The 27,200-nt window shown below is 63.3% G+C and overlaps 1 protein-coding gene across 3 annotated transcripts in view; it reads left to right on the plus strand.

Annotated features, from left to right (window-relative positions):
* Positions 1-26,024, plus strand: part of MTA1 (metastasis associated 1) — a 33,999-nt gene extending 7,975 nt beyond the window's left edge. The window contains exons 2-21 of one of the 3 annotated variants that reach the window (XM_072963880.1): positions 4,460-4,527; positions 7,562-7,655; positions 10,375-10,425; positions 10,813-10,939; positions 11,010-11,073; positions 13,312-13,429; positions 16,411-16,513; positions 17,238-17,337; positions 17,921-18,109; positions 19,537-19,611; positions 19,831-19,889; positions 20,271-20,386; positions 20,643-20,794; positions 20,887-21,076; positions 21,185-21,274; positions 22,064-22,216; positions 22,339-22,374; positions 24,976-25,007; positions 25,160-25,311; positions 25,406-26,024. In XM_072963880.1, coding sequence (XP_072819981.1) covers positions 4,460-4,527; positions 7,562-7,655; positions 10,375-10,425; positions 10,813-10,939; positions 11,010-11,073; positions 13,312-13,429; positions 16,411-16,513; positions 17,238-17,337; positions 17,921-18,109; positions 19,537-19,611; positions 19,831-19,889; positions 20,271-20,386; positions 20,643-20,794; positions 20,887-21,076; positions 21,185-21,274; positions 22,064-22,216; positions 22,339-22,374; positions 24,976-25,007; positions 25,160-25,311; positions 25,406-25,553 — 2,117 coding nt within the window. In that variant the 3' untranslated portion in view covers positions 25,554-26,024. Of the gene's footprint in view, positions 1-4,459; positions 4,528-7,561; positions 7,656-10,374; positions 10,426-10,812; positions 10,940-11,009; positions 11,074-13,311; positions 13,430-16,410; positions 16,514-17,237; positions 17,338-17,920; positions 18,110-19,536; positions 19,612-19,830; positions 19,890-20,270; positions 20,387-20,642; positions 20,795-20,886; positions 21,077-21,184; positions 21,275-22,063; positions 22,217-22,338; positions 22,375-24,975; positions 25,008-25,159; positions 25,312-25,405 lie in introns of those variants that run through there. The other 2 variants (XM_072963881.1, XM_072963882.1) reach the window with 2 other exon arrangements.
* The last annotated feature ends 1,176 nt before the right edge of the window (positions 26,025-27,200 follow it).

The following is a 27,200-nucleotide window of genomic DNA, read 5'->3' on the forward strand; positions in this document are numbered from 1 at the left end:
TTTTGCTCTGTTGCACGTCCGTGTCCACCTGCTCCGTCTCCGTCTGTTACTCAGACTCTCTCCCTGCTTCATGTCCTGGCCACTTTGTCACAGCCACCTCCGTGTCTTTGTGGTTGCATTTGTTTCTCGTGCTTTTCCATTGATCTTCAAGCTACACTTTTGCCGACACACTGTCCTGATTATGGTAACTTTATGGTAAATCTTCAATCAGGCGTGTAAATCCTCTGTTTCCTTTTTCCAAACTGTGTAGCTTGTTCTGGTATCTCGGACTTCCTGTGTAAAGTTTAGAATTGACTTACTGGTTTATACAGGAAAAAAAATGGTGGAATTTTGGTTGGGATTATGCTGAAACTACGATGTAGATCAGTTAGGGGAGAGCTGGCATCTGAGTCCTGCAGGGCTGGGAGGCTGCAGCCCACTGCCTGCTTTTGTATGACTCATGAGCTAAGAATGGGTCTTACATTTTTAAATGGTTGAGGGAAAGAAATTGAAAGAAGAATGCTTTAGGACACACAAAAATTCCTTGGAATTCAAATCTCAGTGCCCATAAATAAAGTTTTGTTGGCGCAGCCAAGCCCCTGCACTCCTGTGTGTTCTCTGGCTGCTTCGAGGCCACAGCAGTGAGAGCATCTGCTCTCCTGCTCCCCTGCTCCCCCACTCACCTGTGGCACCCCACTGGGAGTCGCACCCACAAGTCATGGCTCACCGAGCTTCAGTGCCACCTTTGTGGGCGGCCCTGTTGCAGGAGTCAGCAGAGAGCCTGGGCTCTGACTATGGGGCGGCAGAGGTGGCTTCCACGGTAACACTGCTGTGCTAAAGGGACACGGCATGTGTGACCCGACCTCAGCATGGGAATCGGAGACTTGGAGAATTTTGAATGGAGAATCTCGTACTGCTGAACTTCTTCACAGAAATAAATGAAGCTGAGACGGTGATCAGCATGTCCAAGTAAGCAGCTCATTTATCAGCCAAGCGGAGAAGGCCGTTCACTGACGGTGGTGGTGCTGCCGCAGCCAGGGCTGAGTGCTTGCTCAGCACAAGCAGCCCTGGGCCAGGGGGCGGGGGCCGGGGGCCACGGGGGTCCCCTCTGCTCTCCATGGCAGCAGCTCCCGGGCACAGGCCTCTGTGAGGGCCTGCGTGGCCTGGGCACGTCCGAGGATGTTTTCAGAGAAGCTGGGAAGATGCTGGCTTAGTGCAAACTGAAGTGGGATCTACTAAGATGCTGTGGTGGTTATTGTGACCAGTCAGCCTGGCAGAGCTCAGGGTGGCCCGGAGGGCTGGGGGGATGTGGTTTCTGGGTGTCTGGGCGGGTGTTTGGGGAGCCCAAGGAAAGGGGACCCCGCTCCCCAGCCCAGCAGTGTCCAGCCTGTGGCCTGAGTTGGGCAGAGGTGGGCAGACTTCTTGCGCTCTGTCCTTGGGCCAGTGGACTCCGGGACTTCACCAGCTGCCCTGGGTCTCAGGCCTTCAGACCCAGACGGAGTCACAGCCCCAGCTGTCCTGTCCCCAGTTCGTGGACAGCAGGGCTTGCAGCCTCTCAGCCCCTGTGCACGCGTGAGCCGGTTCTTGTGATGAACCGACATGTGCACACACACACGTGTACCGCGTGCACACGCACACACTCGTCTCCTGTCGGTTCTGTTTCTCTGGGGAGCCCTGGCCAGTAGCAGCCATGCTATAGATGCTGGTGATAAAGTGTGTGGAGCAGAGAAGGGCTTGGTTGGACACCTTGATGGAGCTTTTTGAAACCTAAGGTGCTTAAAGCCCAGAGTTACTCATCCTGTTGCTTGTCAGCAGGTGCTTTGTGCAAAATATTTGAATCTCATGCCTCATTGAACCTGTTGTGTCAACAGGGAGCTTCATGTGACCTCGTGGACTTAACTCCCATCAGTTCTGTGAATTTTTATCAGAAATAGAAGCTGAACATTTTGACTTGCCCTGCTGTGCAGCAGCCTGAGGGTGTAGCACTGGTTACATTTTAGTGCGGTTTCTTAAACTCAAGGCAGAAATTGAAAATTTTCAGAGTGAGAGGAACCGCTTTCAACCATCATCAAGCACTGAATGCTTTTGGAAGTTAGTTTTTGCCACATAGTTGATAATGGTCTTTTATGAATTCATCTGAAAATTATGTGGAATAGCACTTAATGCAAAACTTACACTGTGCTAAAGTCATTTCAGTGACGCCTAATGTTGTTTGAATCACAAACTGCTTTATACAATTTCCTTACTGTCAAAAGTTAAAACGAGAAACAAGGTCTCTGATCCAACTCAGACTTGCAGTGGGCGTGTTCTCTGAGCTTGCAAAAAAGTTGATGGAAAGGTATTATATTAGTACCTACGTAGTATTTTTGGTTGAGCTTCTTGTCCTGCAAAGCAGACGGTATTTACCATGTGACCCTTTACCAAGAAAGGTTGCCAGTCTGCGTTTTAAACCATGATGCCTTATACATTACCGTTAATTTAGATGTTGATTTTTGTCATCAGTGTTTTGTAGTTTTCAGCATATACGTCTTTGCACAGAACTTCGGGTCTTTAAGTGGTTAAGTTGATACTTATATGCTCACTGTTTCTTGGATCCACTGTAAACAGTGCCTTTAATGCACGTTTTTGGTATCCCGTGAGCTTGCTGAACCCTCGCCCACTAGCTTGGACAGCGGTTTTGTAGACTCTGCCCTGTCTGCAGTTAGGAGGCTTCGTCGCCTCCTTTCCGGCCTGTGTGCCCCTCATTTGCTCACTCTCCCGTCGCGCTGAGCAGCGGCAGGTGCACCGCAGTGGCGGGGCCCGTGGCGGGAGAGACTGCCCCGCCGCGCACTTCCCTGCTGGCAGGTCGGGAAGCCCCTCGGCTCCTGGTTTGCCTTGGAGTTCTTGTCGGCAGTTTGTCGGTTTTGTCAGCTCCTTCTCTGGAGGGGCCGCATGGTTTTTCTTCTCGTTCTGTCGATGTGATTCTGACGTGTCCCCAGACGACCCCCCGTGGTCGAGGAGTGTCACCCCTTCCCCGTGGCCGCCTTTGGTCCGCGCGGGCTGCGCACCCAAGCGGGAGAGGCGTCGCCCGCGGGCTCCGGGCTGTCCCTCCCCGGCCGCGCGGGCGCCCGGTCTCCCCTCGCTGTCGGGGAGGGTTCACCCAGGGAGCCATCTGGGCCGGGGTGGGCCGGGGGCCTTTCTTTCTCTTTTTTGGGAGGTTTTTACCTCCAGTGCAGTCTCCTTTGTCCATGTCGGGGTCGGGGCCGGGGTCGGGGTGCCGGTCCCACCGAGTGAGCTGTGGTGCCTTGTGTCTGTGGGACAGTCGGCCCATCCGAACAAGAGGGCGGTCCAGCCCCGCCCGCCCCTTCCCCGGGTCCTGTGGCCCCCGGGCCCGGCCCCTCCCCTCCCCTCCCCCCAGGCCACCTGGGCCCCGTCGCATTTGCTCTGCTCCTTCCTGCCTTCTGTCTGCCTTCGTTCGTCCGCTGAAGCGTGGTTCACAGGCGCTGCGGGGCTCCGTGCTGGGGCAGACGGAGGCCCGTTGTGTACCTGCCCGCCCCCCGCCCTCCTGCCTCGGTGTCTGCCCCTACCTGCGGGGAATCCTGGCACATGTGAGCAGTTACTCCGTGTTTAATGTGCTCTTCATCCAGTTTCTTGGAAAGAAAGCCTGGTGTTTGATTTGAGACCTTTTTCCTAAAAACTGCTTCGTTGGGGTAGAACCTGCCCGCAGTGCTCCCACTGGTGGGGGCGAGCAGCTCAGTGACTGTTCTCACGGCCCCCACCGCCACCAGGTCAGCACCGCGCACCCTGCTCCTGAGACCACTCGGGAGCCGCCACCCCTCGGGGTCATACCTTGTCGCCGTCTGGCTCTGTCTGCGGCACCTGGGCAGGCTCCAGCTAAGGCTACCTCCCAGCCAGCCGGCTCCAGCAGGGCCACCTGGGCGCAAGGGGCCGGCGCCAGGGCTGCTGATGGGGACCGTGGGCTGCGGCTAGGCTGACAGATGGGTGGCCGCATGGTTGTTCCGGCTCTCCAGGGCGAGCCCCCCAGCCTCCCACTCTGGGCCTCCCTTGGGGGGTCTGGGGAGAGAGCACATGTGGTTCTTCTGTGTGGGGACTTTGTGCTGACCCGGGGACCCCGTTGCCCTGCACACCTGGACACCCCGGGCAGCCCTGGCCTCCAGTCTCCCTCTTTGGGGGTGCAGGGGCCTGGCAGCACCCATGCTCTCTTGGTCTCTGGGGCTGGCGGTGGCAGTGCCTGTGGCTGTCCTTCGTGCCCTGGCTGTATAGCTCTTGGGGCCCACCCTCTGGGCCAGCAGCGGGCCTGGGAAGATGTCCCTTGGGTGGGGAGGGCTGTAGGCCGCCACCTGGCACTGCAGAAGTGCTCCTGTTACATCACCTCCCACCCGGGATGGTGGGTGGCTTCGCCACCTCTCGCCCGTCCCCACCTCAAGCGGGGCAGCAGGCTCCCTGCCTCCAGCTGACTCTCTCTCTGTACTGTTTGCAGACTACGTCTACTTCGAGAACTCTTCCAGCAACCCTTACCTGATCCGGAGAATCGAAGAGCTCAACAAGGTGCGTGCGGCCCTCTCCCTGCTGAGGGTGCCCTGTGACCGCGAGCTGGGCGCCTGAGGCCTCAGCCCTGCTGCCGTGTGCTCAGACTTAGCGGCTCCCATCCCAGGAGCGTCTCTTTGGAACCGTCCCCTTTTCGAAAAGCCCTTTGTGAGGGTCCTGGGTGGTCTCACCCTTGTGAGAGGGCGAGGTGTTCAGAGAGGGCCCCCCACGGGGTCTGCACAGCTGGGGGCTCCTGGCCTGCCTCCTTCCTGCTTGCTCACGCCAACCTCGCTTCCCCCTCACTCCGCATCTGTGGCGCGTCCTTGGCAGGCACTTGTGCGTGTACTGGGGAACAGGGTTGTGCCCTGACTGAGGCTGCCTGGGCCTAGGGCTGTGGTGGGAGGGGGCTCATGGGTTCAGGACAGCCTCTTTGGTCGCAGGAATGGGCGGTTCCTCTTCAGATGGGGCCAGCCCAGAGGGTGAGCGGCCCTCCCTGCCTGCTGCTGGCCTCCAGGTGGAGGTGCTCACGGGGGGAGAGGGCAGCCGCAAGGAGACAGTGTGGCCTGATCCTTGGGACCAGCATGGTGTGCTGATCCCCCAGAGATCAGACTCAGCTGCAGCTGCATCCTGACTCCTGGCCAGGCTCTCCAGGAGCAGGAGAGTGGGGGGGGGGTGCCTGTGTCCCGAGGCCCCAGCCCCAGCCTGAGGATGTGGGGCTGGTTGGTGGAACCTGGTGCTCCCGGAAGGCCTGGAGCCAGGTTTGGAGGCAGCAGGGCTGGGGGCAGCAGCCGGGACCTCCTGTGTGGCCACCACGCTGCTGGGAACTGAACCCTGCCTGGTGCCTCGCCAGGGTCCTGCTCACAGTCTGCTTAACCGAGAGTGGGGAGGGGGTAGCTTGCCCTGGCTAGAACGGGGCAGGCGGTCACCCACCTACATGTGTTGGCACAGGCAGCTAGCTCAGGGCCCGGTCTCTGCTGTGGGGTTGTGCTGGCAGGTGGGCCGTGGTGGCTGGTGGTCTCAGGACACAGGGTGGTGTCCTGAGGGCGGCCGTGGTGCCCTTGTTCTGGCCATGACACAGAGGGAGAACTGAGGGAGCGCAGTCAAGGGGAGTGGGTCGGCAAAGGGGTGGGACACCCCAGTTTCTGTCCCTTTCCCCTCAGTGCAGACAGTTCTGCGCGTAAAGGTGTCTGCGGGGCTTGCGTGGGCATCGGCTCCTCTTCCTGTGAAGCTGGGTGGGTCTGTCACCTTGAGACCCCTCCCCAGGACCCTGGGCTTTCTGCAGAGGGACCGTCCAGCTTCTCCGTGGAACTGGGATTCCATACATGTTGCGTTTGCGCTGTTTCCCCTTGGAAGTTAGGTGTTTACACTACTGTAGAAAATTGCCATTTAGAAAGAACAGGAGAAGGCAGGCTGAGGTGTGAGAATTGAGGGAGGGACTGGGGGAAGCGTGCAGGGTGGGGAGGAGGGAAGGCCCTTGAGTCCTGCTGGCCCAGTGTGCGGGTGACCCCTCAGCCCTGGTCAGAGCCCCTGCCCAGCCCCGTGTGCCCTGGCCACTGGCCAGGCAGGAGAGGCCCAGAATGGACCCGAGGGGTTGGGGAGCTCCGAGAAGCCTCTGTGGCTGGGAAGGGCCCTGTGGAATTAGATGCCAAATTTTGGAAAGTCAGGTTTGGGGTATTGGGTCCGGGAATATCAGAAAAGTACAGCAGGGGAAGGCAGTCCCAAGGCATCTCCCCACGCACATCCAGGCTGTCCAGCTGGGCGGTCCGACGGGGGCCCGAGGACCCCACTCAGAGAGCTGGCCCAGCCTCGTGGTGGTGCCGCGGGCGGGCCTCCGTCTGGCCTGAGCCGGGCCCGTGTGGGTGAGGCTGCACAGAGCAGAGAACAAGCCGGAAAGACAGGCCAGGCCCCAGCCTGTTCACAGCGCAGACGGAGCCCTAAAGACGCGAGGCTGCTGCGTGACGGGTCCTCGTGGTCGCCGCCATAGACTGTCCCAGCTGCTCTGTGTCCTGTCGCGGGGCTGGGTCCTCCTGCTGTGTCACCGTCTCTCTGAGCACAGCGCGCGGTCTCCAGAGCCGTTTCTGGGAGGCACCTTTTGGGCTGGGATTCCCAGCTGGGGCGAAAGTCTAACTGCCCTTGAACGCTGGAGCTGGTGACGAGTCTGTAACAGCCATCCTGACCAGCCGTGCTCCTAACAGTCTGGTCTGTGTCCCGGATTCTTCCCAGGCACTAGGAAATGCAGGCCCTCTTGCAGTCACTCATTTTGATGCTCAGTGAGAGAATAAAATTCGTTTCAGTTACTTCCTTCTTCTGGAAGAATTCTTCATTCTCTTTCTGCTCCTGCGCGGCCTGCAGCAAGGAGGGCGGTCGGCAGGCAGCCCTCTGCGGCGTTCGTGGTGAACACACAAAGCAGCAGAGTTGATGATGCTTTTAATTTCTGCTCAAGGGGCATGAGAAACCCCTAAGACTTTTTCTTGAAGGACTCCTGGTCTAGTGGAATTCAGTAGCTAGAGTTAAATAATACTTTTCTTAAACCACAAGATGATTTTATTTGATGTTATAAATGCTACTAAATTCTGCAAAGGTTAGCGCCGTGGTGCAATCCTAGCGTTGTCACTAAAACCATGCAAACTCCCGTCCATTAGAAGGGGCGTGTTCTCCCCGAGGGGTGGCTGCCCAGGCCTTCCTCTCTCTCTGTGTTTGCTGAACTCTTCCAAGCCTCTGGAGTCACCTCTGGACATCAGGCGGCAGCTGACGTGGAGGTCGGTGTCCGTCCTGAGGCCAAGCCCCTCCGGGCCGCCCCTCCGTCCCCGTCTTGTCTGGCGCCCGGGCTTTGCTTGTGGGGGTGCAGGGCCAGCGGTCCCTGTCCTGGACCATGGCCGTGGCGCCCAGAGGGAGGGCGGGTCCCCAGGTGGAGCGGGCCAGCTGTGCTTCCTGGTGGTCGGGCTCTGCCGGGCGTCCACGGGTTGGGGAGAGCAGGGGAGACTGGCTCTAGGTCCCTGGGCCAGGGGCGCTGCTGCCCTGCTCTGTGTGCTCAGACCCTGCCTTGCCGTTGCAGACGGCCAGCGGGAACGTGGAGGCCAAGGTGGTGTGCTTCTACCGGAGGCGCGACATCTCCAGCACGCTCATCGCCCTGGCCGACAAGCATGCCAGTGAGTCTCCCCGCCGCCCCTGCCCCCCTGCTCCCCCCCACCCCTCCGTGGGTGGCTGCCTGCCCCTCGGCTCCGGGTTGGTGTAGATGCCCACCGGGCTGGGGCTCCTGAGGTGTGTGCATGCCTCCTGGGCCTCCCTCCCTTCTCTGAAGTCACCCCAGCTGTGCTTGTCGTAGGTGGGGCTGGTGTCATTCACCTGAGTTTTTCCTAAGAGTAATTTGGGGACTCTTTTCAATCTGGTTGGACCACTCCTTGGAGGGTGCACGGAGGGTGTGCCCAGGGCGGAGGGGTGAGGCTGCTGCTGCTCCAGCCGAGGACAGGCCCTTGCGCCATGCAGGGTGGACATGGGATGTGAGGCTGGTCCTTTGCCAGCCTTGTCTGGCCTCCTGGTAGAATGGGCTCCCAGGTGAGGCCCTCCTGAGGGCTGTGGTCATGGGGCAGCTGTGGGCCAAGTCTGTCCTGTGGTTTCATCCCACCTCTGGGTTTTGGCCTGTGTGCCCTTTGTGTGTCCCTTTTAATCAGTGGCATCCCTGTGGTGCACGTGGCTCCGTGTCTAGTGGTGGACCAGACAGCTGTGCCCGGAGGGGCAGCGTCAGGGGTGGGACACGGTGTCCTGTCAGTCTCCCCCATACAGCCTGTGCACAGCACCCCTGCACTCTGGCCTCTGGGTGCCAAGGAAAAGAGCCGGGTCTTGGGGGTACATGGTTCCCTGCTGCCAGGATGCTGATGGGGGCCTCGAGGGGGGCTGCTGGGCCATGTGGCCCAGGGCGGCCAGTGTCTTAGGGGTGTTGATGACCGAGGATCGCCTACCTATGTCCCCTGCCCCATGCGGGGTGGCTGCAGCCCCCACCCACAGCCCAGGCTTGCCTGCTGCCAGGCTATGGGTAAGCTTGGCCAGCGCCAGGCCCTGAGACCCACCCATTGAGGAGCAGGTTTTTCTGAAGTGCTGGAGCTGGCAGGCGGGCAGAGGCCCTGAGGTGCCGGCGGGGTTCCGCACACGGAAAGCTCCCCGCTGTGGACTGAAGGCCAGGCTGCAGGGAACAAGTGTCGTACACACAGGGTCTGCCACTCTGCAAGGCTATAGCTCGCCCCGTCCCAGTGCGCGACTCCATCCGTGTCCTCCGGAGTCTCCTGTCTGTACCCGCAGCGATCTCTGTGGGAGCCACGTTCTGTGGGGGCTGTCTCTGCTGGTGTGTTCATCTGTGGGCTCCCGCATCCAGGGCAAGGCTGGTCCAGCCTGCTGCCCGGGGCCTAGGCCAGCATCAGAGGACAGGTGTGAGGACAGTCTGGGGCCCTTCCAGCAGGAGGGATGGAGGCCCAGGGGAGCACACTGCACGGTCAGATCAGCCGCTGGTTTTTCTGCGCCTGGGGTCCTGCCCTGCCAAGGTGTCCAGCCCCTAGAGTAGACCAGATGCCCTGAGGCCACACGATCCCCCCCCCACCGCCACTGCCCAAAGCAGCGAGGCCCTTACTGGGGTCTCCAGACCCCAGTGCACTTGGCCATGGCCTCTGTCTCCAGGTGCCCCCTGCCCCACAGAGCCATCCTGAGAGCAAGATGTTGCTCAGGTAGAGTGAGCACAGGTGACAGGCCCTCCCTGGAAGCCCCAGAGTGGGCTGCAGGGGCTCGGGAGAACTGCTGGGGTGTGTGGGCTGGGCTGGGCTCGGGCGAGAGTGCAGAGTCTGCCTCTGCCTTGCGGGGAGGCCCCCAGCTCTGAGCCCAGGGCCATGGCACAGTGGATCCCAGAGGGAGGGCTTTCTGGAGGCCAGGTGCTGGGAACTGGGCTCTCCTGGTCTTCTGGGGGCTGACAGCCCAGCATGCTGCCTGGCCCCAGTTCCCAGTCGTGCTGCTGGGGCCGGTGGTGCCATCACAGGACGAGCGTGAGCTGGCGTGAGGACACTGGTGATGTCCTTGGGTATGGTGCAGTGAGGTCCCCAGCAGTGGGCAGGGAGGTGACACGCCCAGTGGTCTGGATGCTCAGGTGCCTGTGGCCCACTGCCCAGAGCAGACGCAGAACTGCCTCCCTTCCCCGACTCCCCAGGCCCCTCGCCCTGGCCCTAGTGTGGGCTGCAGGCTTGCCCAGTGGCACCAGGACTCCCGGCAGCCACCACCAGGGAGCAGCAGAGGGCCACGGGCCGCGTGGTGGCTGGAACCAGAGGGGTGGGGCTTGCGTGGGGCCGGCACTCCAGGCCCTCACCTTTGGGACCTGGGCTACGGGATGGGGTTTCGCTTTGGGGCTGGCTTCCCCCAACAGCCCTGCACGTGAGTTTTGAGTCTCAGGCTTTCCAAACTGTGGGCATCAGTGTCGCAGCCCCTGGAGGTGTGGCCAAGGCCCCCAGGGTGCCATCCTCAGGCAGGAAGTGCACACTGCAGACCTGGTCTAGGGACCCCCCTTCCCCAACTTCTGAGGAGGATCTGGCTCCCTCCCAGCCTTGGGGCACCAGGTGTGTGCTGTGTGCAGGGAGGCAGGGTCTCGCAGCCCAGGCTTGCCTGGGGTTCTGTCCGTAGAGTCTTGGGCCTCATGGGCTGGGTTGGGCAGGGGCCCGAGGTCGGCAGGGCGGGATGTCCAGAGGCCCAGGTGTTCTCCGGCTTCAGCTGGGTGGTCTCCCCCTGCTCTGGGAGGCCTGCCTCACAGCTCTCGGTCCAGGCCGGGCAGGGAGTAAGCAGCATGGTGTGCTCTGTCACTCACCGCAGTCTGGGCGCTGTCTGTCTGTCACACAGCCCTGTCAGTCTGCTATAAACCGGGACCGGGGGCCGACAACGGCGAGGAAGGTAAGAGCCGCCCTCTGCTGGAGGGGCCTGGTATACAGCGCCAGGTGGGGTGTGTGCCACTGCCTGCACGCTGGGCCTGCTGGCGCGGGGAACTGTGGGCAGAGCGTGCGGTGGCCTCGGGCACTGGGCGTGCAGCACTGCCTTCTGGCTCTCCCTCCTTCCTCTTGCCTGCTCTTCCCAGGCCAGCACAGTGCTGTCCTTATTCAGGGGCCCTGGGACTTAGGGATGCTCAGCGTTGGGGTGGCTGGGCTGGGACAGACACATTGGCACCAGCATGTGTGCCGGGTCCCGCAGGGGGAGGGGCCATGCAGCCGGCTGGGGAGCCTTTGTCTGGTGGCCTGAGTGTGAGACTTCAGGACTGGCTCATAGGAGCGCTTTGTCCTTCAGGAGAAATAGAGGAGGAGATGGAGAACCCGGAAATGGTCGACTTGCCCGAGAAGCTTAAGCACCAGCTGAGGCATCGGGAGCTGTTCCTGTCGAGGCAGCTGGAGTCACTGCCCGCCACCCACATCAGGTACCCAGAGCCCGGGGCCGGCGTGAGGGGTCTGCCCGCCTCCTCTGACGCACCTGTCCTTTTCTTGCAGAGGGAAATGCAGCGTCACTTTGCTGAACGAGACCGAGTCACTCAAGTCCTACCTGGAGCGGGAGGTGAGGCTGGCCCTGGCATCCCAGCGGGCGGAGGCAGGAGCTGGGTCCCGGCCTCTGTGGGTCTGAGTGGGGGCGTCTGCTCTCACCTCACTCTGCGCTCAGGCACACCCCAGCCCGTGCCCTGCGCGGCCCGCACTCCTCGCGCCTCCAGAGTGAGGGCCCACAGCGGGTATGGTGGCTCCTGGGGGTCTGTTTCCTCCCCCGGGGGTCCAGGAGGGGCACGGCTTGTCCTGGGGGGAGTGACAAGGACCCGTGCTGGCCACCGTGGCCACCATCAGGGCTCTCCCAGCGGGCGTGTGGTCGAACAGCGGTCCAGGCCACCTCCTCAAGTCCTCAGTGTGTCCACCCAGAACCATGCTAGCCGCTCGACCAGAGAGTTTCTAAGTTGATAAAATCAGAGATGTCAGTGGTGCCACGGGCTTGGGGCCACGGGGCCGACCTCGTCCCCTAGGCAAGGACGGGAGAGGAGCCTCTCAGTCCCAGCCTGTGGTGACACCCAGGGCCGGTGGTTCTTTTTGTGGGCTGCCCGCCCAGCGCCCCTCTCCTGAGCTGTGACAACCAAAAACGTCTCCAGATGATGTGTGTGTCCTGGGAGCGTCACCCTGTTCTGAGACTCTGGCAGGTGGCCTGTGGGGTGGCAGGGTCACATGCTCTGAGGTCCTGAGCAGCTGGGCATAAGCATTACCAAGGGGGACAGGTCGCAGCACAAGGGGACTCCTGGGGTCAGATAGGGCGTGGTCATGGGGCCAGGGTCCCCTCCCTGTGTGTCCCTGTGCACTGAGGGCTCCGAGGGGACATGCCTGCAGCTGCTCCTCAACTCCACAAAGGAGTCTCACCACCTGTAGGTGGGACTTGTTCTCAGCCACAGCCCCCTGTCCCCAGGCAGAGCCCGCTCGTCCCAGGGGCCCAGCAGGGTGAGGGGGCAGGCTGGACGTGGACGCAGCAGTGCAGGGAGGGCAGCCGTTGCTGAGGTCTCACCGAGGCTGGACTCAGAGTCGAGAGCTGGAGTCAGCCCTGGGGAGCCAGCGGGGCACCCCCGGGCCCAGGGGAGCAGCGGGGCAGGGGTGGGGGCCATGGCCTCCAGGCTTGTTTCCACTGGCAGTGGGGTGCTGTCTGCAGTTCAGAAAAACCCCTGAGTGACAGCCGCACTGAGGAAGTGACATGGAGGAATGTCTGTGAACAGAAAGGTCAGCTGTGAACTGGTTTCTCTCCAGCAAGTGCGCGGGCCACACTCGGGGGCCTGTGTGTGTCTCCAGGGTGCGCACGTTGGGACATTTTTAGCTTGTCTCCTCTCAGCTGTCTAAGAAGCTAACCGCCCTTACACAGTGAGAAAACCTTCCCTCTTGGGTCTGAGCGGCCCCAGGCGAGAACTGACTATTCTCAGGTGGTCCCCAGGCGCAGCTGCAGCCCACACTGGACACAGGCACGGGCGCCACCCACTGGCCGCCTGGGGAGTGCAGGAAGCTCCTTGCGGTAGGAACTGAGGAGGCAGGTTTGAAGGAGCAGAGGAGGGTGGGGCAAGGGCCTCTGGCACCTGCCAGGGAGTCAAGGAGGGTGAAGTGGGGACGCAGGCACTGTGACCCCGGAGTGCACATGGCGAGACCCTCTGGAAGGCCTGGGTCGGCGGGCTGGCTCAAAAACAGTTCAAACTGGCGGAAAGCAGTTTCCAGAAAACACGACTGAGCATGTGGGACTCGGGTGCGGGGCGGCAAAGGCCAGGAAGGCCGACTGAGCAGATTCCAGCCGGGACGGCCTGGGAGCTGGCGGGTCGGTGCAGACAGGCGTGGAGGCAGAGGCGGCCACTTGGCTGACAGCTCAGGGCATCGAGTCCAGAACATTCTGTACCCTTGTGTACGTCGCCTGTGACAACCACGCGAAAACTGCACCATCTCCTCCAAGGACATGCCCAGAATCTGTTGGCTTTGTCCCTAGATGCCTTAGGGTTTTTGTCGCTATTAAATGCTTTTATAAACTAAATTTTCAAACTGTTGCTGCTGCCGGGAGGGCTGTGAACGGGGTGTTGTCTCCACGGCGCTGCCCTCTGGAGGGCTGTGAGCTCTGCGTCTCTGGGCAGGTGACTGTCCTGCGTGGTTGTCAGTTCTCCCGTGTGCGTGTCCTCCTGTTGCGCTGACGCTCCCCCCCCCCCCCCCCGCCTCCGGGAGCGCGGAGGCGGCCTCGCCCCCGGGGCTCTGGGCCAGGCCCCGCGCATGCTGACGCTGCCTCTGTGCTGTTTTCCAGGACTTCTTCTTCTATTCTCTAGTCTACGACCCCCAGCAGAAGACCCTCCTGGCTGACAAGGGAGAGATTCGTGTAGGGAACCGGTACCAGGCAGACATCACCGACTTGCTGAAGGAAGGTAGGTGGGCAGGCCCCTCAGCAGCCCCAGGCAGGGAGGCTGGCAGGAGGGGTGGTGGCTCTGGAAGTTTTGTCTGGGCAGCAGCCCTGGGACCCCGACAGGACAGGTCTCCAGACCCTCCCTGGCAACTCCATGGAGATTTTGTTTCCTTTTGGCATTTGTTTTCGTAACTTTTTAAAAGCACTTTTCCTCTACGAAAAACTTGTTTGAATGAACCTGGCTATGTCACCGACCTCTGCAAGTGGGGGGCACGTCAGTGAGGCCACCGTGCACGGGGGCACGCAGGTGGGCTTGACCCCTCCCAAGCAGTGCAGACAGCAGCGTGGGCCCGTGGTGACTGGAGGCCTGTGGCGTCTGGCTGGGGCACGGTTCTGGGGTGAGGCCTGAGCTTCACCTGCTGGGGGTGACCGGCAGCGCACTGGGCACTTCGGGGGCCGCGTGGAGGAGCCTGTGTCCCCGCTGTGTGCTGCTTGGGCCCCGAGCTGCGGCTGCGCTCCGGCAGGTGGGTTGACTGGTGTCAGAGCCCCTGCGGGGTGCAGGGGTCCCGCACCCAGAGGCTGTGCAGGCGTGGACACTCACCTCCCCTGCTGCCTTCAGTCTGTGTCCTTGTTTCTAAGGACTTCCTTCAGACTGTGGGGCGACTGCTGCCTCCCTGTCCCGTGCTCCCTGCATGGCTTCGTCACCGCTTTCTGCTGACTCGTCACGAAATTTCCATGAAACAGGCCTGACGGCTGAACTGCCCGACTGGTTGGCTGCGGGGCCGCCTTAGTGCCTTGTTCTCGTCCAGCCTTTACTCCTCCGTGAAGGGGCCGGTCATCCCTGCCTGGTGCCGGCCTGCAGCCACTGCCAGGGGTTCTTGGGGCCCCGTCTCCCTCGGGGCTTGCCTGGGACCTGCCTGGTCTGGGGCCGTGGCTCTCGTGCCCACAGTGGGCTCCTCCTGCATCTGGGGGCACCCCGCCCCTGCTCTCACGGCGCCTCTTCGCTGTGGGACGCCTGACGTCCCTGAGTCCCGTCTAGTTTTCTTCCACGTCCGTCGGGTCTTGGCTGGTGTGCACGTGTCCTGTTATGTACACGTGTCTCAGACGTGCACACGGGCACCTGCTTCCTCCCGTTGGTGGATTTTGCTCTTTGTCCCTTGGGGGTTCCTTCCAGACTAGGGGGCACTGTGCCAGGCTGATGGGAAGCCGCGTGGCGGGGGGCTCACTGGGAAGCGTGGTTCCCATCTATTCAGGTGCATCTGGCTTCGTCCTGTGTGCAGCCATGGAGCTCCACCCTGTGGCCTCCCGCCTACCAGGAGCCGGCTGCTGCTGCCCAGGGGTCTCCTGGCATGGCCTCTCCGGGGCCTGTGAGCGGCCCATGCCCCTGCCGCGGGTGCAGCAGCACCAGGGCCCTACTCCAGGGACTGGCATCCTCCCGGGGCCCCGTGGGGCTGAGGGTGAGGGGCCTGTGGATGGCCACACCCGTTGGGAACTGGGAGAGGCCCTGTGGGGACGTCAGCGGGACCTTACTTCCCCGGCGGCCCTGGGTGCCTGGTGGGAGGCGCGCCTCTGGTCTTGGGAGCCCCAGGGAAGCCCCACCACCTCCTGGGCCATGGTGGGAGGAGGGGTCGGTGTGGGCTCGACCTCCTATCTTCCCACACCTCCTGGAGCCCGGGCCCTTGCCAGCGAGTGAAGCCGCACCCCTGCCTTTAACGCGTGTGAAATCAAAAGTCAACGCCCGCGAAGGCCGGCAAGGAGCGAGTGTGGTGTGGGGGGACAAGTGCGGGGGACAGGTAGGGCCAAGGGCCACAGCGGCCTGTGCTTGAGGCTCTGGACTCAGTTGCCTGGCAGTCACTGGGGGCTGGTCGTGGCCCACAGACCACGGATGCCAGGAGGTGCAGGACCCCAGGTGCCCAGCTGCCCCCTAGGAAGGAGCCCACCCCTGACGCTGAAAGCCCCACCTGCACTGGTCCTGCAGGCGTCACGACGTGTCTCCCCTCGGAGCGGCCCCCGGGACCCAGCCTCTGGGTCTGCCCTGCTAGTTTGCCGAGCAGGGCTTCTCCCCCTGAGCCCCCAGCCCAGCGCCGTCTGTGGAGCCTAGGGGCTCTGACCTTCCCTGTGGTGAGGGGGCAGGTGTTTCCTTGGTGACTTGCAGCCACGCCCAGCCCCACTTGATCCCGCAACACCGGGGTCCCCTTGGGCTCCCCGACGCTGTGAGGGTTGCATTCTGGGTCTGGAAGTTGGTTGCCACCAAGAGCAACAAAGGCTGAGTGTGGACGTGACACGGCTGCCACCAGGAAGCCGCCCTGTGGGCCTCCCCCTAAGCCTGGCTGCACTCTGGGCCTCGTCTGGGCTCTGTGAGCGAAGGTCCCTCCGTCTCCCCCTTGCTGACCATGGAGCACACAGCAAGGGACACTTGCGCCGGCAGTGCGGCCAGGGCCTCCTCCTGAAAGGAGAGATGCTCTGAGACAGCCTGTGGCCCCGGCGTGAGTGTCTGCACTGCGTTGATGTCAGTGTCCTGGTTGTGACTGGCCCATGGTCACATAGGTGCTGCCCCTGGGGGGCTGGGAACAACGGCCCTGACCCTGCAACATCTCGTAACAAAAAGCCTGATGGATCGAAACCAAGCTGCTTTCGTCCATTTGCCCAGCTGGCCGTGCTCCGCCAGCCTCCTGACGGCACCTTCTTCGGCTCCTCCACCAGGACTGCGGCCCGCCAGCCCCAGGCGCCTGCTGCGCACCACTGTTCGCAGAGGGGAAGACCCATCCCGTGCTGAGCTCGCCTTGGAGCTGCAGCCGGCAGCCCCTGTGTGCGCTCATCTGCGTGTGTGCCCGGCCCCTGGGCTCGCTCCCAGCACTGCAGGAGGGCATGTGGCCACCCCCTGCAAGAGCAGCCAGTCTCGGTGACCCCTGGGAGCAGGCCAACCCTTGGCCCCAAATGGCCTTGACGGGAGTCTCAGAACAGCCTTGGCTGGTCTCACCGTGCGGTGTTCCTCCCTTGCAGGTGAGGAAGATGGCCGAGACCAGTCCAAACTGGAGACCAAGGTGTGGGAGGCGCACAACCCGCTCACAGACAAGCAGGTCGACCAGTTCCTGGTGGTGGCCCGGTGAGTCCTGGGCCGGGGCGACCGTTCCGTCCCTGGACCCTGGGCACAGCTGCTGCCCACTCCTGCAGCAGGCGTCAGGACGTGAGGCCATGGCGTCTGTCTTGCAGGGCGTACCCCAGTGAAGGGTGTGGGAGGTCAGAGGAGCCAGGCCTCTGCTGTTAAGACCGCTTTGCAGTTCCCAAGGAGGCCAGGCAGGGTCCTGGCCCTTCCCTGGATATGGAGACGGCTCTTGGGGTTTGCTGACTGCAGCTGTGTCCCTGTGGGTCCTGGGGCAGCTCCACCTGCCGGCCCCTGTACCCCAGGGGCCGCCGCCAGCAGAGGCTGAATAAGACTGTAGGTTGGGTGATGGTACTCATCTAGCTCTGCCCTGGGGACTGGGTGAGGCAGCTGCAACAGATGTGGCCTCAGAGACCCAGGGCCTCGCAGGTCCCTGGGCTGGGTCAGCAGAAGGGAGCCCCCGTGAGGCACTGTGGCCACGCATCCAGCAGGCTCCTGGGTCCTGTGCCGTTGGAAACAACGTGGAAACGGGGTCTTGAGCATTAGGACCTGGAGGCTCTTGAGTAAGGAGAGGTTTACAGAAAACCCGAGATGACGGCCCCTTGCTCCAGACCAAAGGGCTCCGTCTCAGGACGGCTGAGTCTGGGCACATCTTTATGTGTCCTGGTCGGTCTGGCCACCCCTCCTGCTTGTGCACTCTGGTGCTCAGTGTCTCTCCTCCCCCCAGCTCCGTGGGGACCTTCGCCCGGGCCCTGGACTGCAGCAGCTCAGTCCGACAGCCCAGCCTGCACATGAGTGCCGCGGCCGCCTCCCGGGACATCACCCTGGTAAGTGGCCACTGGAAGGCCAAGACCAGGGGCACCCACCCTCCTGGGATTGCAGCACACGGCTTCTGGTTGTCCCAGGCGGTGACCCTTGCTGGGACCTTGTTGTGCAGGGGGCCGTCTTGCTCCTCTGCAGTCTCCTGTCGCAGAGTGGTAGCTGTGTCTTCTGGAAGACGGCTCACCTGCCCTAGGCCAGCCCCTCCCATGTGCACGGCGCCTGCCCTGCTCAGGGCACTTCCTCCTGGGGGTGCCGCACCCGTGGGGGTGGGGGGACGGCTGTGAGACCGCAGGTCAGCGCCCACCGCCTGCCAGCCTCGGGCCTGGCTGAGCCACCCTTCCCTCGACCCCATCCTAGGTCTTCTGGGAGGGGCCTCCCCACGCTCTGCCTGGAGGCCCTGGTGTCCCCATGCATCCTGGCTGCCCCCCGAGACTTCGCTCTCTCCTAGGCAGGAGGGCTGGCGAGCCCTGCATGGGGCTCCCCCTTGTCCTGTGGCCTCCCAGACTTGGCCTGGGTGTGTCCCCTGCCCCGGGTGGGGGGGTTCACAGCAGAGCCGGGGCCTGGGTGACCCTGCCTCTCCTGCTGCAGTTCCACGCCATGGACACACTGCACAGGAGCGTGTACGACGTCGCCAAGGCCATCTCAGCCCTGGTGCCGCAGGGCGGGCCCGTGCTCTGCAGGGATGAGATGGAGGAGTGGTCGGCTTCGGAGGCCAGCCTTTTCGAGGAGGCCCTGGAAAAATATGGGAAGGATTTCACAGACATTCAGCAAGATTTTGTGAGTGCTGTGGGGTAGCTTAGGACCCAGTTCTCCCCCCAAGGCCACCGTGTCTCCGTGCCCAGCGTCCGTCAGTGGCTCCAGAGGAGACCCGCGGGGGCACCTGGTGGGGTCGGGGCTGAGAGCCACGTGTGCCGTGTGCTGCCAGGTCAAGGGCCAGTGCTGGTGTCGCCGGGGTCGTCACCAGCAATTGGAACCCCGTGCGTGGTTGAGTTGGTTTATTTGGTTTGGTTTGTTGTTTTTTAAGTAGTTAAGTCTCTCCTTTTATGCCGCTGTTTTGTGTCCCTTGAAAGTGTTGAAAGTGTCCACCCAGTGAGCCCGTGGGAATTCCAGTGCAGACAGGGACAGGGCCGTCAGGGACCCCCACCACGCCCTGAGGGCCCCTAGAACACACTGAGACTCATCTGAGCGGAGGGCAGCTCCCCGATATGGGGAGGCTGGCGGGTCCCTCGAAAGTGTGTGTTGGTGCAGAGAAGGCAGCAGGGTGGCCAGGCAGCCTGACTAGCAGCCCTGAGGAGGGCCTGGGCCGCAGCGGGCTCGCCAGCGTCTAATTCAGAGTAGGGGCTTGGCGGTAACAGGAGGCCGGTCCACGGGGCTGTGTCAGTGGAGCGGCTTCCAGAAGGCAGGTGGGAACCACTAAGGGTGGAGAAGCCGCATCAGGCTGCATGGGTCCCAGTGGCTGTCAGAGGGACCTATGCAGCCCCACGGGACATGAGGCATAGGCCAAGCCCTGAGAGCCGGCCCCACTGTGAGGCAGACACACGCAGAACCTGCAAAATCCCAAGCAGAGCTAGGAGACAGGTCAGACCCCACGGGGGCGGTGGGGACATGCCGTCCTCCTGGCCACTGTCACCCACGTGTTGTGGGGCCCTGACTCACTGTCGGGACAGACCAGGTGGACAAAATGTGGTGTCCGAATTCTCCACTTCGCAAGGCACAAGTTGTAGGTGAATCTGTGCAGGGTCAGCACCTAGTGTGCGCATAGGACGCTGGCTCTGTAGGCAGCGCTGTGAACTCAGCAGCACAGGATGCACAGGCCAGAGCCTAAGGGTCCCTTGGGACTCAGACTCGAGTCTCCAGAGCCCACAGTGGGTGCCTCGACCCAGGGCGCTGGGACTTGGAGCAGGGTTCCCGGGCGCTGTTGGTGGGAGCAGTGCAGCTTCGAGTCCCGGGGCAGGGATGGGGCAGTACGTCCAGGTGGCCTGCCGTGTGCCTTGTGCCGGAGAAGGGAGGCTCGCCCAGCAAGGGACGGAGGTGCTTTGGGGGTGTGGAGGCCCAGGGAGGAAGCCCTTTCCGTGAAGTGTTTTAAGAAGCTGGAGTTCGCCCAGATGAAGTGTGACTTGGAGAAGAGTCCTGACGTGCTGGGGGAGGGCACGCCCCACAGAGCGCATCCCGCCCTGCCTTGATGCGCCCCCCTCCCTCCCTAGCTGCCCTGGAAGTCGCTCACCAGCATCATCGAATACTACTACATGTGGAAGACCACCGACAGATATGTGCAGCAGGTGAGCTGCCCACCCTTGCCCGTCCCCTCTCTCCAGGGCCGGGGCACCTGGGGGCGGCGAGGGGCGGGAGGCAGAGGGCAGGTGTCCCAGGGCACCCGCTGCTCTGCCAGCCAGGCCCTGGGTGAATTTTAAGACGACCTCTCACGAAGATCTTCCTGAGGGAGGCAGTGCAGGGACAGCACCTGCTGGCCTCCCTGACCCTCTGTTTTGTGTTTGAAGAAACGCTTGAAAGCTGCGGAAGCAGAGAGCAAGTTAAAGCAAGTTTATATCCCCAACTAGTAAGTGCGCCTCGTGGCTGCCCCGCTCTCCCTGGGGGGGGGGCGGCGGGTGCTGGCGTCAGAGGGTCCCACGGCACTACCCTGCCTAGTGCCAGGAGCACTGGGGGCCTGTCACCAAAGCCCCTGGTGGCCTGGGATAGGTGAGGTGGGGTGTGGCTGAAGGCAAGGCCCAGGCAGACGGACCTGGGGGCAGACAAGGGCTGGGACCCCCGCGGGGGCTGCTCCTGGGACTTCAGGGGTGGAAGGCCGTACGCCCTGGGCAGGGGAGGGCGGCTGGCTCCACTGTGGCCAGGCGGGTCGGGTGGAGGGTGCTGCCGGGGCCCCGGGAGCCACTCATCCCATCTTGGCGCTCCTGTGACTCCCCTCTTTCGCTTACCTAAGTAACAAGCCGAACCCAAACCAGATCAGCGTCAACAGTGTCAAGGCAGGCGTGGTGAACGGCGCAGGGGCGCCAGGCCAGAGCCCTGGGGCCGGCCGGGCCTGCGAGAGCTGTTACAGTAAGTGCCCCGCCCGGCACCCAGGGCGTGCCCCGACCCACAGCACTGGGCGCCCCTGCACCGCCCCGGGGGCCCGTCCCGGGGACAGGGGCCACACCCTGCCTGGGGAAGCCCTCTCCCGGGGTACGAGGGGGTGCCCGGGCCCGTGGGGACAGGGCGGCGGGCAGGCGGGCGGGCGGGTGACAGCTGTGTAATGCTCTCTGCCGTCACTGGTTCTGCTTAAGAATGCGTCTATTTCCAACTTTGTTGTCCGTAGCCACCCAGTCTTACCAGTGGTATTCTTGGGGTCCCCCTAACATGCAGTGTCGTCTCTGCGCATCTTGTTGGACATATTGGAAGAAATATGGTGGCTTGAAAATGCCAACCCGGTTAGATGGGGAGAGGCCAGGACCCAACCGCAGTAACATGGTAAGTGGGCCCTCCTCCCCGCCCCAGCACGTGCCCCACGGCCCGGCCCTCAGTCATGGCGCTGTGTCGGGGCCGCGCGCCCCCTTCCACAGAGCCCCCATGGCGTCCCAGCCCGGAGCAGCGGGAGCCCCAAGTTTGCCATGAAGACGAGACAGGCCTTCTACCTGCACACCACCAAGCTCACGCGGATCGCCCGGCGCCTGTGCCGAGAGATCCTGCGCCCGTGGCACGCTGCCCGGCACCCCTACACGCCTATCAACAGCGCAGCCATCAAGGCCGAGTGTGAGTGTCTGCCCCGCAGGGAGATGCAGCGCGGGTGGTGGGGAGGGGCGCGCAGGCCTGGGCAGGAGTCCTGACCCCGGCCCCCACCATTCCCCCGGCCCCTCGCAGGCACGGCCCGGCTGCCGGAAGCCTCCCAGAGCCCGCTTGTGCTGAAGCAGGCCGTGCGGAAGCCCCTGGAAGCCGTCCTTCGGTATCTTGGTGAGCCCGCCCCCTCCAACTCAGCCCGGCGGGAGGGCCAGGTGGCCTGCAGAGAAGCCGCGCCCCGATCCCCCAGTAGGGTCCAGCCCTTCGGGCACACCGAGCCCGCCTGTCTTGCCATCCGCTCTCCTTGACCTTGAAGTCCCTGGGAGCCTGGGTGGGGCACACTAGACCAGCACCCACAGGGGCTGCCCTGTGCCCTCGGGGAGGCCCTCGTGCTGTGTGGGCCCTGAGCACCTTGGCTGGCTTTACCCGCCACCCGACCAGCCACACGATCCTTGTCCCAAGGGTTGGGGGGGCAGGGGCAGGGGCAGGGCTCTTTGCTTGGCTAGGCTTGGCTGGCTCATGAGCCATTGCCCCCCGGGGTGGAGGTGGCTTTCCCTCCAAGAAGGACATTCCAAGACCGTGAGCCAAGCTGCTCCAAGCAGACACAAGTGGCCCTGGCTCCACTTGCTGTCTGCAGTCTCGGTCCTGGGCCTGGCCTCGCCCTGACCTGTGCGAGGAGGTCCTGAGAGGATCCACGGGCGGGGGGCCTCGGCAGATGTGGCCAGCCCTGTGCGTCAGCTCTGGTGGTCCCTAGGTGGGTCTGCTTGTTTGTGGGTGTCTGGAGCCCGGAGCCCGTCAGCTGCGGCAGTCGCTGGTGATCCCGCTCAGTGGTTGGGGCTTGGGCCTGGGGGTGCAGGCCTGTACTGCTCTCTGGGGCCCTGGTCTCTGTGGACCCCAGGCCGTGTTCTCCTGGGTCATGCTGCTGATGACCCATTGAGCACCTGCCCACGTTGCCCCCTACAGAGACCCATCCCCGCCCCCCCAAGCCCGACCCTGTGAAGAGCGTGTCCGGTGTGCTCAGCGGCCTGACCCCGGTCAAGGCGGCCCCTGTCATCAACAACGGCTCCCCCACCATCCTGGGCAAGAGGGGCTACGAGCAGCACAACGGGGTGGACGGTGAGTCCGGGGCCTTGGGCTCGGCCAGCACAGCCTGTGCCCGGGGGCCAGGCCCGGGTCCCCGCCGCGCCGCGCCCGCTGACCGTGTGTTCTCTGCTCTCTCCTGCCGCGGGCGCTGCCAGGCAACGTGAAGAAGCGCCTCTTGATGCCCAGTAGGGGTAAGGCCTGGGGCGCCGGCACGGTGCCGCGTGTGCTGTGCTCCTGGCGTGGCGGCCGGCCGGCTCAGGGCACGTCCAAGGGCAGTCCACACGGGCGGGGCCGCACCCCGCTGCCCCCTGCCCTGCCCTCCGGTTCACCTGTCGCTCGGCAGAGACCCGAGTGCTGCTCTGGCCCCCAACTTGCCCATAGGCCGCCTGTTGTCCCAGGGCCCCTGGCTCTTGGGCTACCCCCCTTCCTGGCCCAGCGCCCGGTCAGTGGACTGTCCTTGCTCGGGTGGCCCTGGCGCCCCCGCCGCCCGCCCGTACCGTCTGCGTCGTGCTGTGACCGCCCGCATGCTGCCAGCCTCAGCTCACGTGCCCGCCTTTGCTGTGCCTGCAACCCCCGCCTGCGCCCTTGCCCGGTGGGGGGCTGCGGGACCCCGGGCCCCTCATAGGCAGATAGGACAGCCGTGGTGTGGCTGGCGTGGTGCAGTGGGGGTCCTGGAGGTGAGGTAGCAGTGCCCTCTCCCAAGTCACTGAGGCCATGAAGGTAGTGCGGGATGGGGGGCCGCCATGGGAATCTTACCCCATCGGGCACTGGGTGGGCACCTCAGGAGGAGGATTCTGATCATCAGGGTTCCACTGGCGCTGTCCCCTCAGTCACCCAGAGCTTGGGTTTTGCCCCCTTAGCTAGGGGAGGTGTGTTCATGGGCCCTGGGCAGCTCTAGCGTGGGGTCCTCAGGGGAGGGACCACGTGGCAGGGAAGGACACGTCAGCCCTGTGGGCCCCGGTGCCCCGAAAGTCAGCCCACGGCAAGACCGCGCCGGGAAGGCAGACAGGGAGCCAGGCTGGGGGGTGGGGACACGGGAAATGCACTTGGAGCTCCTCCAGCCAGCCCTTCAGGATAGGGAGGCCAGTTCCAGAGTGGCACCCCAGTGCTGTGCGCCCCCAGCGTGCACATGCCCAGAGCCCTCCACAGGCTCAGGGCTTGAGGGCTGTGGGCCGTGGGAGGGCTGGCCAAGGGGAAGACCGTGTTTGATCCTCTCCTGGGATCTGAGGGAGGTGGGCCAGACACGGGGTCCTGGGAGGTGGCAGAGGGCAGTGGCCGTCCAGCCCAGCCCTGTTCACCTGGGCATTCCCTCTAGGCCGTGTCTGGGAGCCCCGGTAGGCACGTCCTATGGGGTCAGCCAGTAGCGCTGGTGCCAGATCCTGCCGTCTCACTCCGTCTGGACACAGGCTCTCTCGGCGGCCCCAGGCCCCCTGTCCCTCCGCCTCATCCACCAGCCCCTCGGTCGGGGTCCAAGGGCAGGGAGCCAGCTGCATCTCAGCCCAGCCACACCCTCCTTGATCAGCCCCACGGCCGCCTGCCAGTGGGCTGCCCACCACGACAGGCACCCCCGCAGTGGTCTGATCACAGGAGAGCAGACGGGTGCTTGTCAGCAGATAGCTTTGGGTTTGGGACTCTGTGTGAAAAAACGCTAATTAGCAGGAGGGATAAAGTCCATTTAGTTCTGTTGGGTTTTACAAAGTTGATGTGCGGGCGGGTCCTGGGGGTATCAGGGGCCCACTTGGGGTCCTGCGGGGTGGCCGGGGGGCAGATGGAAGCTAACTGGGCGAGGGCCCGGCCCCTGGCACTGCTGGAGCCTTAACTCACTAGCCCACCCCCCACGCGCCCATGCTATGCACCCCACACCTGCCTCCTGGCCCACCGGTGCACGCATTCACTCCTGATGCTAACCTGTGCTTTCTTTCCCCCGCTGCCCACCCCTCTGATAGGCACCTACCTGGGTAAGTAGTGCAGGGCCTGGGCTGTGGGCTGGGAGCCGTGGCCCCTCCGTCTGCCGGGGGCTGGGGAGACCCTGAGTTAGGAGGCGGTTTCCAGGGCGGAGGGCTGGGCAGCTCGTTTCTACGCTTCAGGAGACAAACCTCGGCCAAGAAGCCCTTTGGGAAGAGCTGGTCCTGGGGGACCTCTGGCTGGGCACATGTGGTGGAGACTAGCTCACATGACCACACACGCTTACACACTGATACGCTTACATGACCTCGCACCTTGGACTCACTCCACGTGCACTTGGGAGTCACAGGTCTTGGGCACCCATCTGGTGTATGAACCATGACCAGACAAGGTGTTTCCTGAGTCACCAGGCTTATGGCTCCAGCAGCCCCCGCCCACAGGATGGAAACGCCAGTGTCCTGGCCGAAGCCTGGTCACTTCTAGGGGCTCCTGTCAGCTGGTTCCAGGGTCAGTGAGGGCGGCTTGGAGCCCTCTGGGCTCAGCCTCTTGGGGTCTGGGCAGTGCTGCCCAAGGGGTGGCTGCCCTGCAGAGAGGTTCTGGCCCGGGTGTATTTACATGTGCTGTGTAAACCAGGTTCCACTCATCCCCACCCCCTCAGGCCAGGGAGGGAGCTCAGGTCGAGACTCATGTCCTCGGTCCCCCACTCAGAGCCCAGGCTGGTGCCTCTCCCCCTGGGTGAGGCGAGGACCAGGGGAGCTGAGGCGTGCCTGATGTAGGCTGCAGCCTTGTTGGGGGCATGGCCCAGGGCTCCTGCTTCTCAGTGGTGGGTCCTCTGGGAGCACGTGGTTGTGGACGAAGGGCCTCAGTCTCTGTCCTTCCCTCGTCAGGTCTGGCGAACCACGGACAGACCAGGCACATGGTAAGAGGGAGAGACCCCTGCGCTCCATATGCTGCGCACACGCGTTTGGGAGGGAGGCTTGGGCGGGAGCATCTGGGAGGCCTGGGGGGACCAGAGGAGGGGCAGGCGGTGGGGAGGCCCCAGGCTGGGCCCTTACACCTCTGTGGCTACAGGGACCAAGCCGGAACCTCCTGCTCAACGGGAAGGCGTACCCCACCAAGGTGCGCCTGATCCGGGGGGGATCCCTGCCCCCCGTCAAGCGGCGGCGGATGAACTGGATCGACGCCCCTGATGACGTGTTCTACATGGCCACCGAGGAAACCAGGTGGGGCCTCCCGGGCCGGCGGGCGGGCGGGCAGGGGGCAGGGGCCAGGGGCTGCCGCATCCCCCTCACTCAGGGTCTGCTCACTCGCCTGCAGGAAGATCCGCAAGCTGCTCTCGTCCTCCGAGACCAAGCGCGCGGCCCGCCGGCCCTACAAGCCCATCGCCCTGCGCCAGAGCCAGGCCCTGCCGCTGCGGCCACCGCCCGCACCCGTCAACGACGAGCCTATTGTCATCGAGGACTAGGGTGCCCGGCCGCCTGCCTCCCACCGCCTGCCCGCCCACCCGCCCGCCGCCCGGTTTTGGTAGTGCCCCCGCCCACCCGCCCTCACCCGCAGAGAAACTGCTCCTCGGCTGCTCGGGGAGAAGCGCGGAGACCCGCTCCAAGCCGCCGAGGAGTCGTTTTTAGCTTTGAGTTTACTTTTTGGCCGGAGCGGAGCTGAGCTGAGGAGCCGCCCCGGGCGCCTGCTCTGCACCGCGGGCCTCGTGGGCCGGCCGCAAGTCTTGTTGTGTTCTGTTGAAGGTGCCATTTTAAATTTTATTTTTATTACTTTTTTTGTAGATGAACTTAAGCTCTGTAACTTACACCTGGAATGTTAGGATCGGCATGGCCATTGGCCGGCCGAGCTGCCTGGTGGGGTTGGTCCCTTGTCTTTTCAAGTAATTTTCATATTAAAAAAAACAAAGGAAAAAAAACTCATAAAAACACAAAACCAACCAGCCTTTCCCATGTCTTTGTCCCCAGTCGCTCTCCATCTTGGACTCCCTTGCCAAGGTGGGTCTGGAGGGCGCTTCTAGCCTAGACTCTCCCAGGCCTGCTGGGCAGTGATGGCGTGTGGCCCACACCGTGCGGGCCTCCTGGCAGCCTAGGGGCTCAGCTGCTCTGTGGGCCCTGGCCCGGCACCCAGCACCCTCCCCTGGGAGCAGGGCTCAGGGTCTCACACTGGGGAGACTCCATGTATGAGACCCTGTGTCTGTCCAAGGCAGGGGTGGCCTGGACCTGGCCTGGGACCAGAGTGGCAGGTGCCTGGCTCCTGTCGGGGTGGCCAGCAGAGCCAGGTCAGCCCGGCCCACCTTCCTGCTCCTGGCAGAGCCCTGCCCAGCTGTCCAAGGAGCCCTGCCAGGAGTGCAGGGCCACCGCTAGCAGGTGTGGAGTTTCTGCAGGGAGAGTCTGCTCAGACTTGAGTTCATTTTCAGAAATCCTATCTTGGGCGGCCCCCGCACACACCCTGGCAGGCCCACGGGACAGGTGTGGCCTGGTCAGCCACTGGAGGGCAGGGCCGGGAGGGACAGGTCTTAGGCTGTGCCGCCTCCACTGGCCTGGAGAGGAGTCAGCTTGGCCCTCCCTGAGGGGGCTTCCGCCTGCCTGAGGGCTGCCTCATGCTCCCCCAACCCCACTGTGCCATGTAGATATCTCAGCTGGAGAATTAAAATAGAAGCTATTCTGGCCCCTGACTGGAGACAGATAAGGGGAGTCCTGGTCTCCCTCCCAGAGCCGTGGGCCCCCACCCCCACCCCCACTAATTCTAATCTGCAGTCCTGGTGCCATCCCCGCCCCCACTGCCCCAGGCCTTTGTTGCAGTGTCCGCGGGGGCTGGGAGACCAGGCTGGTGACCTTGAGAAAGACTAGCTTCCTCTGGGGCCTTTTCCAATCCTGGGGTCTGGGGATGGAGTGGGGAGGAGAGGGTTGTCTTTAGCCCCAGATTCTTCCCCCCTCCCCCAGGCCCACTTCCTGGCTGAGACCTCTGTCCCAAGTACAGGCAGACCCTGAGAAAAGTCAGGGTCCTCCACCCACATCATACCACTGCCAGGCTTGGTAGGGCCTGGGCTGCGTGTCCCCCTCTGGGGTGCCTGGTGGGTCTGAGCCAGGCCTAGGAATGGGATGGGGAGTGG

This window comes from Vicugna pacos, chromosome 6, assembly GCF_048564905.1.
Source record: "Vicugna pacos chromosome 6, VicPac4, whole genome shotgun sequence".
In the NCBI taxonomy this organism is placed as follows: domain Eukaryota; kingdom Metazoa; phylum Chordata; class Mammalia; order Artiodactyla; family Camelidae; genus Vicugna; species Vicugna pacos.